We start from the raw sequence: 17,566 nt of genomic DNA, 5'->3' as shown, positions 1-17,566 counted from the left end.
GAACAGGTCACAGTAGAGGTAATAAACTAGCTGAAAGTAGAAAGTGTAAAATGAGGGAAAGTACAGTGAGCTGGTTTAGAGAGGCAGGGTGATGCAACTTGAGCTCCAGGATGTGTCGAGGTTTGGTCATGAACCGGGGGAGGAACAGGGCTACAGCGGTCCGCAACCTTACTTTACTTACTTTCTTATTTCATTTAACAGGGACCATGCCCATCACAACTGATGAGCCAGAGTTTGCTCTGTAGCTCATTTTCATCTGCTGTCCCTGAACAGGGACGACATTAAACTACATTACAAAACACTTACACCACAACAATCCATTTGATGTGATTACAGTAACCAGGTAGATAAAATACTAGTTCAGTCAGGACCACTGGTGTCAAAGTTAGAATCTTCATTATCAATCTTAGACACAATATGTTGGGTGGTATGTCTCTGTTCTGGAAGCCCTCCCAGCCATCCATACAAGCATGGATGAGACCAGGAGGGGGCACCAGCAAACCCCCAGAACTGTCATACACCAATACACTGTTGGTAAGATGGACTCCGGCTGACATGGTGACTATGTGAACGACATTCGGCTACCGGAAGAAGCCCTTCATCCAGTCAGCTCGAGGCCACTTGAACATGATGTGGGTTTGTGGCTGTGTGTAGCAACAGCATTTTGGACTAAAATTTCAACCAGGGGAAGCCTTGGATGTAAGTTCAGACACTGAAGCATATGGGTGTTAATACTTTTATAACAAGAGGGTCGTTTTCTTTAACTAATAATGTCCAGTATGTGAAGGAGAATGCTCCTCTCAGAGCTAAGATGAGTCAGCACAAGGGCCCCTCAAGCTGTGTTAGCTTGCAATGCTGTGGGAAGTTTGTCACAGAAAACCAAAAGGAAAAAAGCAAAAGATGTATCTTGTAACAAAAGGGCAAAAAGTAACAAAAGGCCAAAAACTGGGGCTAGACCCCAAATAGCAAGCACATGAGGTAAAAACTCCCCATTGGGGACTAAAATCCTCTAACAGAGGCTCAGGAGAAACCCGGCTTTTGAGGGGGAGCCTATCCTCTGCTGGCCAGCAAGGTCTAAAGGTAGGATGGATAAGACAGATATTTTGTAAATTGGAGAAATTGGGTTGAACCGGGTTCAAATGAGGGAAAGTATAGTGAGCAGTTTGAGGGGCGGTGAGATGCAGTTGGAGCTCCAGGATATGAGAAGGTGTGGGCATGAACCAGGGGAAAAATGGGCATTTTCCAGCATACACATCAGGTTTTTTCTGTTCAATAAATATTCGCACAAGGGTTAAAGTACATGGGATCAAAACGGGATGTAATTCTCGATTTGCATTTTCATTTTGGCGCGCATATGCTTCCTTGTAGCACAGCCTACAATAGTGATCTGTGCAAACCTCACAGATCACTATCAAGTCTCACCCATTGACCCTGAGACACACGCATTTCAACCAGTTCACACGCTCACACGTGAGAAAAGACAGGTGTGGCACCTGTCTTTTCTCACGGTGAGTCGGCCGAGAAGGGATGAAACCCACTACACGGAAATAAACATGATTTTAAAAGCAGTCTCGTTGTATTTGGAGCCACGTTTGGACACTTGAGGATCTTTTGACATTTTTTGGTGATCTTTACCCGTCTGGCCGGTAGGCGGGGTTACTGTGAGGATCTGCCGCGTTTGTCCCACTCTGCACCTGCACGCTCAGAAAGGCGGTGTGCTCTGATGGGTAGGTATACTGTGAACAACGCTCCAGTAAGTTAGTACGTTTTAAATAGTAAAATATTGTTTCAGTTGAGAACTTCGACATATTTCATTTGTCACGTCATTTTTTTCTATGAATTGTAGTGTTTGGCTGCAATACAAAGTCCCGCAGGAGGTTTTTAACGTTCCATGTCGAAGAATTGTATGCAAACTTAACGTTAGCTACTCGCTGCTATTAGCCTATGTTTGGGAACATTGCTTAAATATGCGCGAATATGAAAGTTTAAATGCAGTTCCTTATGTTTTGCTTGTGCAGCCAATGAAAAGATGCCCCTGCGAAAATGAGAGATAATTGATGTTATTTCGAATTTAAATGTTTACTGATAGGGGTTTACAGTCTACCAGACAATTTTACAAGAAAAACACGAAGTATTTTATTAATTTATTTATTAAAATTCAATTTACTTGACACTGCACCAATCTGCCCCCTGCCTAAACCTTGCAGGGGCCCCCCGATATTTTGCGTTACGCCACTGGGCAATATCGTGATATTTTGAAGATATCGTATCGTACCGTAAAATTTCATATCGGTTCATCCCTACCACACACACACACACACAGTCAGTCACGCACGCACGTACACACTCAGTCACACCCTCGCACAAATGCTCACAAAGATCACCTCTCCCGAACTATTACATTTTTTTCTTACATGTGTAACTAAATCAATTTATTTTATTCAGCTGAGTTTGTCTTATTGGTTTGGCCTGTCATTTTCGGGTCTATTTGTTTTATTTGTGCTGGTCAATTATAAACTAAATTATAGTTTATATAAACTCAATTATAAACTAAATTATAATTGGGAGAAGTGGATTCGGCCGAGGGGCCTCTGCAACCAAAACATACACAATGTCTATTTGCTCCAGCCCTGATTTTCAATCTCACTCAGAGTTTTTCATGAAACTTGAGAGCCTTGTCGCGTTAATCATGAATTGTGTTCTTATTAATTTGGTTAAACCACAGAACAAAATTACCATTCCCATAATTCTAGGGGAGACAAAATGGTGAGAGAAATGGAGCCGGCGTAATTAGGAGAGAGCAGAGGAAACTTCTCAATACCTAATCGATTTCCTAACCGTAAATTCAGCAACTCATGTTTGTAAAACGTGTGGCTAGGTGTTTAATAAGTTAATAAGGCTGCAGTTGTTTGGAGATAACAATGCTTATTTGCTACTTTACGTTACACCTGATGACACTGACACAAGTCATTTGTGTAAACGTTTATCTGGACGCATTCAGATAACGTGCAGTTATTTAAATAATTCATAGCGTCGTCATGTGTCATTTGCTTCAGCAGGCTTTGGTGGTCTTGCCGACAATCGCTGAGATGGTCAAAGGACAAAATAACTCTTTTTGTTTTACTTTGGGAGGCTACTAGGGGCGTGATGATAACATGAAGTTAATTTAGGTTACAAAGTAGATTACGGTGATCTAAACGCAGAGTAAAATTTAAAGATTTGTGAACATCGTGGATATCGGCACGGCTTGGACGCAAACTGACCAATGGAGACAATGGACCAGACCTATGCCTTATATAAATGGTTACCAGAGCAAAAAAAAAAGTCCATTAACAGTTATTTTTTATCCATTTATGTGTAATGATGAATGTTGAACTTTTTAAAAATGTATATATGTTTGCTGACCGAAGAACATATCACGGGGGATCCCCACAGTGATCATAAGAACACTTTCTTGTGTTTGCAAATCAGATTCTGTCTCATATGTGATCATCATAGAGAAAATGTTTGGTAATTAAATCATTGCAGTCGGTTTCAAACCTTTATCTTTTTTTGGTTAATGAAGCTAAATAATTGCCTTAGAATTTGGTGGATTAATTTATGAAATCATTTAAGAATAATTTATGAATGTAATTTACACAACCCTCTCCCTGTTTTTTGTATGTACCACTCTGATGCATATGCAAATAGGAAATGACATATGTATGAACTGGCAAGGTGAACATTATTACAATCTCCAGTGAATTTTAATGTTTGTGTGTGTGGTTTCTCCACAGGCTGGGTTGGTGTAATCTCACAGAGGGCTGCTGTGATGTTCTGGCCTCAGTCTTGCGTTCTCCTCACTCAGAGCTGAGTGATCTGGAGCTGAGAGACAACGAGCTGCAGGATTCAGGAGTGAGAGCGCTCTCTGCTGGACTGGAGGACCCACACTGTCAACTGCAGAGACTGGGGTGAGTACAAACACAAACCCTTCAATCGGGGTTGGAAATGTGCAATTTTTTAAAGGGGCAATAAAAGCAAAATGCAGGGGTGTTTTCAAAATAAATGTGAAATTTACAAAGTGCATTTCAGCTTTTTTTAAAAACAGTTGTAGTGACAAACTACTATCATGTGCAATTGGCATCAATATAAGTTAAAACTACAGGCAGGAGAGGAGGTCTCACAGAATTTTTGATGAAGAAGCGATCCATAGTACCTCTGAGATGGGCAATGCAATGATCACATTTGTTCTATGATGGGGAGGTGCACAGACTTCCTTTCCATTTTCTTTTCCAACTATAAACACAAGAAGAAAAAGATAATTCTATTTTACAGTATATAGTAGGCTATAATATAAAATAATATAGTACAATAATGATATTCTATATTAATAATTATGGCTGTGTGTTTGTCACGGAAGTGACGTATTCTGTGAACATCACATTACATTTTATTCAGCAGACACTTCAAGGTCAAATCAAGGTCATAGAACAAACAACAGAACAGGTCCGATAAGGTCCAATTTGCATAGGATAGGTTATAAAGCAATGAACATAAGTCTAGTACGCAAGGTAGATAGGCCAGGTCTGTAAGTAATAAGGTCAGGAACTACAGTACTGAGACAAATACACAGGTGAAGGTCCTAGATTAAAGTAGATAATACAACATGGGGCTAAAGTCTGAGACTGGTGAAGATAAGTGACAATAGATTAGCAGACTCCCACAGAGGAGTGAAGGTACAGTGTGAAGAGGTGAGTCTTCAGACTGTGGTAGAAAATGGGCAGTGAGTGAGCAGTTCTTATAGCAATGGGGAGGTTGTTTCACCACTGGGGAGCTAGAGTAGAGAAGCTCCGCAGTCGGGACAAGCGAGAGCCATTCACTCAGCTGGCAGGATGAGCAAGTCGGGCTGGCATTTGGACATTCCTCGGCTGTGTCCCAATCGGTGCTCTTGCCTACTTGCACTGATTCGGAGGTGGTCCCTGTTTTTGGCATCTCTGTGGTTTCCCTGTTTTTATGCTTTCTGTGATTTTTCTACAGTTTTGTACGGCAACTGTCAACCTTATAGTTGCCTTATATAGACCTACAGGTGACCATGCTTCTGAACTCGATAGCTCATTGTTTAATTAATGTGTGCTTTTAAACCTACACTCCGACCCGTATATTGCATCAATTCCCGGAAGTATCCACTGTAATGTTTCAAATTGGGGATGATTTAGCAGCTAGTCACAGATGAGTTAATCACAGTCCAGTCAAAAACTTCAGCCTGAGTTTAGGGGGCAGCCTATAGCATAGTGGCTGAAGTGCTTGACTGGGAACAAGAAGGTTTGTGGTTCAAGCCCCAGTGAAGCTGCAGTAAGATCTGTGCTGCTGCTGAACCCTTGAGCAAGGCCCTTAGCCCCACATTGATCCCGGGGGATTGGCTCCTGCTTTGTCTAATCAACTGTCAGCTAAATAACTGAGATGTAATGTAATGTTCTGCTAAATTAAAGACAAACGGCATGCTCTTACTTTCCAAGATAATTCAAAGCCATCCAATACATCAGCCTATAAGTGTGTTTTACTTTTATCCTTGGAGCAGTTTAAAAAAAAAAGTTAAACTGCTTGTTGCTGTTGCTACAGTTGCTACAGTGTGTTATTTCAATCATTTCCCACTACTGCACCTAAGGTCTTTGGTTTATTTAATAAATTAATCTTAAAAAACACTCTGTGATTTCTGGCTCTTTCAGTTTACTGTTATTTTCAACATCTGTGCTGTGACTGATCCGTGACTTTAGTCCAGCATTTCCTGACCTTTTTCCTTCAGTGGTGCACTTTCCACATTTACTGAATCATGTCACACCACTCTAAAAAGCCAGTGACATAGGCTACACTGATGTGATGTCAACAGTAGCCATGAATGTCTCTGGGAGTTTGAATTTCCAGACGATTTTTAGTGACATTTATCTTGGCTTTTGTGAATGGGATTACATTTTTCCCGCAGGATTTTATGAAACTGTTATGACGGTACTATGGACTGCTTTGGTGGTGTGGTTTTACTCATTTGTGCCAGAGGGCTCTGTCCCTGGCTGTGAGCGGGACACTACCTACACCAAACCGCCATAATCATACGGTGTTTGTGTTTGTTTTTCCTTTTCATATCACATTTTCGGTTTCATATCACTATTTCAATAGAGTGCACTAAGTTTGGGGTGCACACCCGGCTGCTAGCTCACGTTTCCCAGGGCAAACACACGCAACACATCCACTCCATATTCACACCCTAACAGTTAAATCGCTCATTTAAAATAACACACACATAAATGTCTTTGTTACTTTGTCACCGTTTATTGTTGTCCAGCTGTTAAATGTTGTGGAGCCCTCTGTTTGTTGTTTCTTTAGGTTTGTAATATTTCAAAAAATTAAAGACCATTCGCCATACATAAAATACATGGCATGTAATCTAATCTAATGTTGCTTAAATTACGTCTCCTCATTAATTTAATGTTAACCGATGATATTTGAAACTATTTGAAGCCTTCATGAACCACATGACCGCCCACTGTTTTTACCCTCCATTGACACAACTCTCTCTATTGCTCTGAGGAAATCCAAAAGCAGAAGCCAACACTATCATTGTTTTCTGGTTACCAGATTACCCACTGCGACAGGAAATATGTAAAAGCATACATGTTCCCTCCACCATTTCCTCGAGGGCCCGCAGGACCCACACCTGAAACCCTTGCTCCCCTCTCGGACCATTCCAGCTCCAGAGGGACCTCTAGTGGTCTTTTTCTGAAGTGCATACAAACAGTAAAAAGGATACAGTATAACTAACAGTGAATGTGTCTTAATAAAACTTAGTGCATATATTATATATTTCATATTTATGGCTACCAATCACGTTGTTTTCATTGGTTATCACATTAATATGGCTTTTGATATGAGTGCATATTAAATACGTATTACCATTGTGCTAAATAATGGCCTGTAGGAGGCTCTGCACCAAATGTCCATATTGAATAGCTTTTCCTGAAGAAGTAAGAAAACCTCTGTGTTCCCAAAGTGTTCCAAAATCGCACTACCCTGAAAAGCATATCTGCTGGCAGTGAAAATATTTACAGTTTTACCATGGGACAAATACCAGGCGCATTCAAGAGCAAAAAGAAAGTTCAGCAGCCTGGGCAAACAAGTGACCCGGAAATCGGGCTAATGAGAAATGAGAAGTTTTCTGTTTTAGCAGAATTTCAGCTACTGCATGAGGAACCAAAAATGGGCGATAAGCAACGATCGATGGAGAAGCCGTTACAGCAGAAGCAGCTGCTGAAATTGATCGCAGACAAGGGGGGAGACCCCTAGCGACAGCATCAAGTTTCTGAGAATAATATGCAACAGGCCTGTTTCTACCATGTTTTTTGCAGAAAAACAGCAGTCATATAACCAGCCTTCTTATTCATAGTCAAAAGAAAGGGTTTGTTAATGTCAGGAAGGCCCAAAGTCGGGGCTGATGTCAGTTCTCGTTTTAATTTGTGAAAATACATGTCAGCAGTCTCTGTCCATGTAACCTTATCGTTAGCAGAGAGATTTAGGCCGTGGGTCAAGTAGTCAGGGATCCACTGTCTACAATAACCTGTCATGCCTTTTTTTTTTTTTTACTTTGGAGTTTAGGAGAATCGAGAATCGCCTGGATTCTGTCAATTCCCAAATAGAAATTTAGTGGCCTAGATATATAACTTCAATCAGGGTGAACTGGAGTTTTTCTTGTTTGACCTTGCGGCCCTGTTACTAGGAATTTTAGCAGATTGAGCGAATCTTGAATTGGGAATGTCAACAACATACCGAATTAGTATTTGGAACTGTTTGGAATTCTCCTGCAGAACAGCATAGAATACCCTTGTGGTAGTCTAAACCAGGTGTATCGTTTTGTCTTAAACGTAAAAGCAAACCAGAACTGGGAATCAATATCAATATCAATATATAAAGCGGCATTCTGAAAAAAAAAAAAACATTAGCAAGATCGATCACAGTGAAATGTTTTGCATTGCCTGGGACTTGGGCCACACAAGTAGTTTAGGTTAGATACAACTGGAGCACAGTGTTTACACCTGTGTTTTTTTTTTTCTACAGGCAGAATTGTATTGCACAGAGAGTTAGGGCAGGGAACCACAACACCAGCTTTGAACAACGCATGAAAAACAGGGCCAATTCCTTCCTCAGCCTCTGGGCAGAGGGGACATTTGCGTTTACATGGCCTGTACTCTGACTTTAGGGGTAACTTGAAGTAGAGTAGCCCCAGTCATGAGCCCCACATCATATTTGGGCATGGCCCACAGTTGAGAGGGGATTGCACTCAGTTTTGGGTCTGACACATGCGAATACATGAGTGTCACAAGGCAATGCATGAATGCTGTCAGAGAATCTGGAAACTGGTGTGCATTAACACACAGAGAGGAGAATATTTTGTGAGTTCTCCTCTCTTCGCAGTCTGTAGTCCAAACATAATTTAACCCAGGGTCCTGTGTCCTCCCATTTTTTTGTTTGAGGCTTTACACAGAGACACATGGGGTACGCTTCCCAAAATGGTACAAAATGGCTGTTGTGCTGAGCTCAATTGTACAGACAATGCAAAAATCTTATCCTACCAAAAACAATTTAGTACACAATTTCTACTCCTTCCCTACATGCAGTTTTCTTTTCATTCTCACTGGCTTTTCACCAGTGCCTCATTTCGTCCTGTGTCTGAGCAAGGTACTCAAACCCCTTTTTCTTCTGTTCAGTACATCTTTTACATCAATCTTCTACACATTCTCAAACCCTCTGCTACATCCCAGTTCCTCCATCACTGGCATATTTACCTGGTCTTAGCTGTGTCTGGGCATCTGTCCAGATCCCACGCATAGAAGTACATTTCAAAGTTTTCTACACTGTTAATTCTACCAATTGTTAAACCGTCATTTGTGCATTCTACCACCTACCCTAATATCTCTGCCAAGCAGGTTTACCAGACATACAGGAGAAAATGTAAATGCATGTTTTAAAATGATAGTAGAACCTGCATTGTTATCCTGAACCAATAAAGGAATTATAAACTTTTCTGTTGTATTACCTTCTCTGGCATCTTGACTGACCACAGTTTTTCCACAAGGTGGAGGCTTTGATCCCCACAATTTAGCTGTTATTACAGAATGACCAGCCCCCATATTTACAATAACTAATGCTCGCCTATTTACTTTCAACAACCCGATTGGTAATGAATTTGCAGGCGTTCGATATAGAAAACCCGCGGACTCACCACCCCGTGCAAGCGCCCTGCACACCTTCATTGTCCTTGCACTCCAGTTTGGCTGCCAGGATTTCGGGAAAGCACCAGCGCCCTGTGGCATCTGAGTCCAGCCATTCCATCCGGGGCAGCCACCAGGGTTTTGGATCGTGACATTACCCTGGGGAGCCGTTTCCCAAAGTCCAGTATCCTGAAGCCAGCTCTTTCCGTTCATGAAGCAGTTAGTCAGCTGGGTTCTGTACGGGGCGAGACTGGCATGTTATCTCCAGGTTTCTCCATTCCGCTGTGTGCATCGTATTTTTGTGTAAGTCTCTCAAGAACATCATTAACAGTTTCACCAAACCTTCTCCACCCACCTGACTCGGATCTGCAGGTCCTCACACACGGCCTGCAACTCTGACAGCTTCCAGAGACGAGTTGCAGGACCGTCAGACCCTGGTCTTCCTGACCCACTCTGGGGTTTGGGCATTCTGTGCAGTTCACCCGTGGTGGAAATGACCTTTCCCGTGGAATCTGGGCTTGCTGAGGCTGTTGCCTGACTCCGCTATCCGCAGCCCCACTGCTGGAAAGTGGGGGTCTCGCAGCACTGGACTCTGCTCCTCGGTGGTTGGGTGCAGGGGCAGCTGTGCCGGGTGTTGCTGATAGTGGTCTGGCGGACACGCAGGGTAATCTAGGTCCAGGTCAATTTTGTATATGCCGGCGAGTTATGCTAAATTTGGATCAAAAGAGCAGTTGAAATGCACTACAGGAGGTAACACTGAATAAAAATAAATAAATAAATAAATGAAAAATGACAAAGAAAGTAATACATTTTTTTTATTTATTTTTTTTATTCTTTTTTTTTACTGCAGATGTATCTCCTTCTTCCCTCTTAGCCTGCTTTTCCTGTCTTAACATTGTTTCTTTTTTTTCTTCACAAATCCAAACATATTTCCATTTACATGTATTTTTACAGTATAAAATGATAATACACTGGTGTGTGGTTGCCGACCCATACTGTCATGCATTATTTTCATAGGACCCGCAAATTCTGGGTCTTGCCTCTTTGAACTCTTTGAGCTCATGGTTATTACCTCACCCCACTACCTTTTTTTTTTTTACTTAATTAACTTCATTACTTTAAAAGACCATTTGTCTCCAATGTCGACACTTTCACACATGCGCGCACACACATACAGACCCGCTACACACCTCTCTGTGTAAGGTGGCGAGCGGGGCGGAGAGCCCAGGGCGACCAATGCTAGAACCCTTCTAGACTAGTAGACAGAGATAGGGGTACACAGCCACGGGAAGACTTCTCCCGGAAAAGAAATAAACAACACTTAAATCTTATAAAGGGGAAACAGAAATAGCCCAAAAACGGTTAAGGGAAACAGAAAACAACCCTTAACAAACAGGGCGAACCAATAACTCAGGATATGTGCCAATAGCTGGGCACAAATGGTCACAGACCAAGAAACAAAAATAAAATACAACCTGGCGAGAAAAAAACCAAGCACGAAAATAAAAACCTCGAGACGCAGCTCGGGACAAAACGCAAACCAAAATACATGTACCGGGGACACCGTCCCTCTACCGCCAACTCACACGAGTCCAAAGAAAAACAAAACCCTTGAGGAAGGCGACAGCACATAAACACTCTCAGCTGAACGCCTTCCTTACCTTTTCTCATAAATTCCTTTTTTTAGCGAATAAACCACCAGCACGGAACCTGACTCGTATTAGTGCAGAGTCTACCAGGTGCACTCACACTCACACACCAACGGCGATTGGCTGCCATGCAAGGCGCCGACCAGCTCGTCAGGAGCATTTGGGGGTTAGGTGTCTTGCTCCAGGACACTTTGACACAGCCCGGGCGGGGGATCGAACTGGCAACCCTCCGACTGCCAGACAACTGCTCTTACTGCCTGAGCCATGTTACCCCTTTTCTCATTTGTCTGCACACAGTGGGCCTCATTTATCAATATTTTTGCCAATCTGTGTCTAAATTTATGTGTTACGGAAAGCAAACTAACAAATTCCACCGGATTTATGGAATGCCTAGGCACAGCTTTTTTTCTTATCCGCATATGTATGCTGATGAATACCAATCAGTCGGAAACAAAAACTGATGCGCAGGATTAGCATAAATTGATGCCTCTAAAATACCTGAAGGAGTAAGGAATTTAATTTCTGGCAATTTAAAGAGTTGGCCGAGAAAAGATTAAAGACACTTTCAAAATTCAAAATGACTGTCTTTCAAAATTTGTTGGAAACATACTAACATGTAAACATAATTTGTTTCTAATTGGCTTACTTCACTGCGTATATGCCACATAGGACAGGAATAAAAAGGAATGGAGCCGGTGTAAAATGTTCTGCGGTGTCCTAGGTGCTGTATACACACCGGAGCCGTGCTGCGTGCGGAGTAAAATGGGGCTAAGCAGTGGAATGTCAGACTGAAGACTGAAGCTTTTGTTACCTCTGTGCTTTCCGTAGTCTGTTTCCTGCTCCATTCACTCATTTGTTTGTTTCACCTGTGCTCCATTTGTTGTCTCCGCCTCCCACTCCTTATACGTACTTCCTTCCTGTCTCTTGTCATTTATTTCACGGGTTCCTGATCTGTTCCCCAGTTCACACACCTGATTCTTGTTTCTACTTGTTAGACCGGTATATGTGCCACAGATGTTTTGTTTGCTCAACGCTAGTTCGCCATACCCTGTATTCTGAGTCTGTCCCTGTATTTTCCTGTCCTGGTTCTAGCCCCCTGTACCCCATGCCTACCCCTGTAATTCCGTCTGGTCTGCTCTGATTTTGGATTTCCTGTTTTTGATCTCTGCCTGGCTTTGGACTTTGTGGTTTTTTTTTTTGTGTGCTTTCATCTCTTTCTCTCTTCCACTCTCCTCTAACACCCATCCATCTCTCCCACCATCCACTGTCACCTGTCGACGGAACCTACGCCACCTGTCTTCCTCCACCCTCTCATCTACAATCCTCTCCTCCCTACCATCTGCGGAGTCTTTCTCTCGACTGTCTACCGATGATGCGGCTACAACTCTCATGTCCTCCCTCTCATCTTCCTTTGACTCTCTGTGTCCCCTCACCACCAAACTACCTCGGGCCTCCCCCCCCAGTCCCTGGCTTTCTGATGCTCTACGAGCTGTCCGAACCGAACTGCGGGCGGCGGAGAGAAAATGGAAAAGGTCCTGTCTCCCCAGTGATATGGCTTCCTTCCATGCCCTCTTATCATCTTTCCATTCCTCTGTCTCTCTAGCTAAATCTTCCTTCTTTCACTCGAAAATTAACGCGGCCGCCTCTAATCCCCGCAAACTGTTTTCAACTTTCTCCTCTCTTCTGGCCCCCCCTCCCCCCCCACCCCCCTCATCACTCACACCTGATGACTTTGTCTCCTTCTTTGAAAAGAAGGTCGATGCTATTCGCAATTCCTTCTCCCAACCCTCCACCCCTGCTGACCCTCCTACCCTCCCCAACTCCCTAACCTCCTTTTCTCCCCTCTCTGATGCCGACACGCTGAAACTCCTTACTTCCCACCGCCCAACCACCTGTCCTCTTGACCCCATCCCCTCTCCCCTCCTACAATCTATATCTGAGGACATTCTCCCTTTTCTCTCCTCTCTAATCAACACCTCCCTCTCTTCCGGCACCATGCCCTCTTCCCTGAAGAGGGCCAGAGTCACTCCCCTCCTCAAAAAACCTACTCTCGATCCCTCTGCCCTGAACAACTACCGGCCTGTCTCTCTTCTTCCCTTTCTTGCTAAAACCCTGGAACGGGCGGTCTGCTCCCAACTGTCCACTTATCTTCTCCACAACAATCTCCATGACCCCAACCAGTCTGGCTTCAAGAGTGGCCACTCCACTGAAACCGCCCTGCTCGCGGTCACTGAGGCACTCCACTCTGCTAAAGCAAAATCCCTCTCCTCTGTCCTCATCTTCCTCGACCTGTCGGCCGCCTTCGATACAGTCAACCATGAGATTCTGCTCTCATCGCTGTCTGGGATGGGTGTCACAGGTTCTGCACTCGCTTGGTTTTCCTCCTACCTCTCTGGTCGCTCCTACCAGGTGACTTGGAGGGGCGCACTCTCCGACCCTCAACCCCTACGAACTGGAGTCCCGCAGGGCTCGGTTCTTGGGCCTCTCCTCTTCTCGCTATACACCATGTCTCTTGGTTCTGTTATCTCTTCCCACGGCTTCTCTTATCACTCCTACGCTGATGACACCCAACTCTTCATTTCCTTCCCCCCTGACACCCAAATCACCACACAGATCTCTGCCTGCTTGGCTGATATCTCTGCATGGATGACTTCCCATCACCTGAAGCTCAACCTTGCCAAAACTGAGCTTCTCTACATCCCTGCTAAGTCCTCTCCGTCAATCGACCTCTCACTGACTGTGGAGGACTTTGTAGTTTCCTCCTCCCGTACGGCAAAGAATCTTGGGGTAACTCTTGATAACTGCCTCTCCCTGGCTCCACAAGTATCCTCCACTGCCAGAACCTGCAGGTTCTTTCTGTTTAATATACGCCGCATCCGTCATCTCCTGACGGAGAAAGCCACCCAGCTCCTAGTCCAGGCGCTCGTCATTTCCCGCCTGGATTACTGCAACTCCCTCCTAGCCGGTCTCCCAGCGTGCGCCATCAAGCCCCTCCAGCTGGTCCAGAATGCTGCAGCCCGCTTGATCACCAGTCAGCCCAGGTCGGCTCATGTCACCCCGCTTCTCATTGGCCTCCACTGGCTTCCTATTGCCGCACGCATCCGATTCAAGGCCCTAGTGTTGGCATTTCAGGCTGCTAAGGGGACTGCCCCACATTACATACAATCCCTGATCACTCCCTACTCCCCAGCTAGACCACTCCGGTCTGCCAGCTCTGGTCGCCTTACGATTCCCTCTCTACGGGCACCTGGCGGTCGAGCTGCACGTTCACGCCTGTTTTCCGTTCTGGTTCCTCAGTGGTGGAATGACTTGCCTACCACTGTCAGGACAGCAGAATCCCTCCCCCTATTTCGACGCAGACTCAAAACACACCTCTTCAAACTCTACCTTAGTCCCCCCTCCTGATTTACCCCGCCCCCCCCTTCTGATACCCCTATCCCTGTCTAACCCCCCCCCCCCCCCCCCCCCCAAAAAAAAATAAAAAATAAATAAATAAATAAATAAATTGCACTTATGATGACGACTATATGTTTAGAACAGCAGTCCAGGTGTATTTTTCTAGTTCTGGATGTGATGCTTTGACTTGTGGTAGAACCTATGCACTTGTAAGTCGCTTTGGATTAAAAGCGTCTGCCAAATGACTAAAATGTAAAATGTAAAATGTAACTGTGTGGACTGCCTTCCTGTTCTTGAACTCTGCCTGTTATCCGACCACTCTTCTGTGTGCCCTTTATGTACCCGTCTGTCTGGATTTTTGACCATTACCTGTTTCTGGATTGTGTTTTGGATCTGCCCACTGTTCATGAAAGCCTGCCTGTTTTCACCTTCTCCCCGAGTCTGCTCTTGGTTCCTCTGACAGCCGCTTTATTTTCTCTGTGCCTATTTTAACAGCTACAGTAGCCTAAACACAGATGTTTCACATCTATTACTCATTATTACTCAACTACAATCATGTGGCAAGTTAGCTTGCAAAGTTATACCTTCACCTATTTCAATAACTTTTTGTCAATTTTGTAAACCTTTTTGTCAGCCAACAGGTGTGAGAAATGTCGCTCCTTGAACCCAGCAGAGGGCAGTGTTGACTGTGGAATGGTTAAGTGTCCATATTCTAATACAGTGTAGAGGTGGATGCATCATGTTTATTGATATTAGATTATAATGTCGCACATGTTATAACCATATTTGTGCTTGTTAAACATGTACATAATGCTACAAGGTTAGATAATTATCCCTTTCAGAACCACATCTTCAACTGAAAGTGTGTGCTAACTGTGGCAGTGATAAATTAAGTGTTGAATTCAGTGGCATACTCTTGTGTTTCTAACCGGACATGTTGCAGTGGGACAGCATGTCTAACCACTTTTAAGAGATAGTGGTGATCTCCTTAAGCCACTACAAGAGTTTTTATGTGAACATCCACAGGACAATATGGCTTTAAAACAGAGAAAATGATCATGAAAAAATCAAACAGAATATATGAAATGCCAGATTCCATAGTTAGGGCCCTATGGATGCTTATTGAATCATACTCATATATTGTTCATATCTGAATAATGACTATTTTAATGTGCTGCATGTCTTATTTCTGCTTAAGTTGAGCTGGGGTTACTATGTATAACATGGCTATGCTCCACCTCGATGTGGCCAATAATATGTTGGCCGGTCTCCCGTTGTACAAGATGCGGCTTTAGACGATCTCACACTCCCACACTTAGTGGAAATGTCTGTTTCTCCATCAGTCATGAATGACATTGAATCCGCGATTTGTACAGACGTCTTTTTCTGCGATCACCCCAATGAACTGGGCACAGGCAGTTTCATGGCTGTAACGGGTTTACATTTAACCCGTTCCTTTTCATAAGGATGATCTGGGACTTAAGTTTAGTAAACGGTAGGTCTTCTTTGGCTATATTCTAAGCAGTGTTACATTGTATTATCATTTCTGACTCCTCACTGCTTCGGTTTTCCGCTGCCTGGCGCTGAAACGCTGTGGGGAGGGGGGCTCCTCTGCCCGCCACGCACCTGTCACGCCCAGGACGTGTTTCTTGGAGACATTGTGCTTTTTTAACGTTTCAATTCGGAACGTTGATGCTCCGACAGCAAAAGCACTGTTCCCAGCCATGCTTTGGCCGCACTCTTTGCAATAAATGCGATGCATAATGTTGGCCGTTTTATCATAACTGAGCCACGGAAATTGGACAGGCCATTCTTTGCGCAAGGCAGTATATTTTGGCCTTTTTGTATGTGGTCTGCTCTGGCTCTGGCTCGGAGTCAGATGAAGATGTTAGGTCAGGTTTAGGCATCTTCCCGGGGACAGGGGAGACAGGTGGTGGAGCGGTTACCTCCGCCGATGATGTTGGGTCTGGGCTGGGCCTTTCAGGGCCGGGGGCAGGTGTAACGGGCACCGCAGTCACACAGAGACAGACCTGCTAAATGTCAGGCAGACAGATTTTTGGTCGCATGTTGCACTCTGGAGGACTGTCTAAGCTATGACGGGTACGCCTCATTTATAGCAAACTTTGTTTACGCGTTTTATGGAATTCATGTTCAACTCCAGTTTAGCATGAATTAATCAGGATTACCCAAATTAATCACCCATTTTAATGTTGAATCCAATTGTGTTTTTTAGATGATAAATAATTTGAATATTCAATTGGCTTATTAAAATAATTTTGCCACTGCAAATTAAAATAACTGTGAAAAGCTTTGATCCATCCCTCATTATTTGTGTCAATGCATTTCCGAATGATTCACGGTCAAGTTTGTTTGGCTCACGTTTGATAAATGAGGCAACAGAAATGTACAAGACATGAAGCATGAGAAGGAGTAATGTTACAGGGTAATTTTAATCCAGTTATTTCACCCATTTTGATAAACACCCCTCCTTTGATGTGTGTGTGTGTGGTGACACAGTATGTGTTTATGTGTGTTGGGGGTCGGAGGGGTATGTGAGTGTTTGTCCATCCATCCATCCATCCCATCCATACATCCATTTTCTATGAGTGCCTTCAGGGCACGTCTCAGTAGTCCTGCACAAAAAATTTTAGTCCTTTCTCAAAAACAGAAAAAATTCAGGAACATCAAAAAAGAAAAACGAAAAAGAGCCGGAATCCCCGCGGTTGCGTTGATCCGTCTTGGTCGTTGGCGGGGCTGTCCACTCCTCGAGTTTCCCCGGCGTTGGAAGTCCTCCCTCTCCACCTAGCCAGTCAGTTCGTCTGCAGTTGGAGAGGGACAGGTTAGCTGGGGTATTTTTAGAATTACACGCTCACGTGAATCCAGACTTTTGTGTCTTCCGCGAAGTCCGCCACGGCTCTCTTGAGTAGGGGGGTGTGCGCTTTCAATGGCCGTAGCATTCACTAGCTCCGCGTCTCTCCTCCTCTATCCTGAGCCCCGTTCTGTTCTTGAGCACTTCCTTTTGTAGGGTGGCGCTCCCCTCCAAGGTGCCGCTCTGTTAAGTACGAGATTGGGAAATAGACATGGTTAATAACCTTCCCCAGCTCCCGGCACCGGCGTACTGGCCGTTTCAATCCCGTGGTGTCCCAATTGTGTGTGTGTGTGTGTGTTAGTGTGTTTATGTGTATATGTGTAGGGGGGTATGTGTATGTTAGTTGACGTTGTGGTGCCTCGGGGTGGATCCTGAGGTGTAGTGGGTGATGTATAAATGCATAGTGTGGTGCCTCG

The 17,566-nt window shown here is 44.1% G+C and overlaps 1 protein-coding gene across 21 annotated transcripts in view; it reads left to right on the top strand.

Annotated features, from left to right (window-relative positions):
* Positions 1-17,566, top strand: part of LOC133118954 (NACHT, LRR and PYD domains-containing protein 12-like) — a 687,468-nt gene that overhangs the window by 438,985 nt on the left and 230,917 nt on the right. For 10 of the 21 annotated variants that reach the window (XM_061229299.1, XM_061229296.1, XM_061229293.1 and 7 more), the window contains one exon: positions 3,777-3,950. The exons of 10 other annotated variants lie outside the window; for them this stretch is intronic. In XM_061229299.1, coding sequence (XP_061085283.1) covers positions 3,777-3,950 — 174 coding nt within the window. Of the gene's footprint in view, positions 1-3,776; positions 3,951-5,016; positions 6,892-17,566 lie in introns of those variants that run through there. One more of the 21 variants, XM_061229300.1, reaches the window with a different exon arrangement.

This window comes from Conger conger, chromosome 19, assembly GCF_963514075.1.
Source record: "Conger conger chromosome 19, fConCon1.1, whole genome shotgun sequence".
Lineage (NCBI taxonomy): Eukaryota > Metazoa > Chordata > Actinopteri > Anguilliformes > Congridae > Conger > Conger conger.
This window is presented reverse-complemented; position numbering and strand designations above follow the sequence as displayed.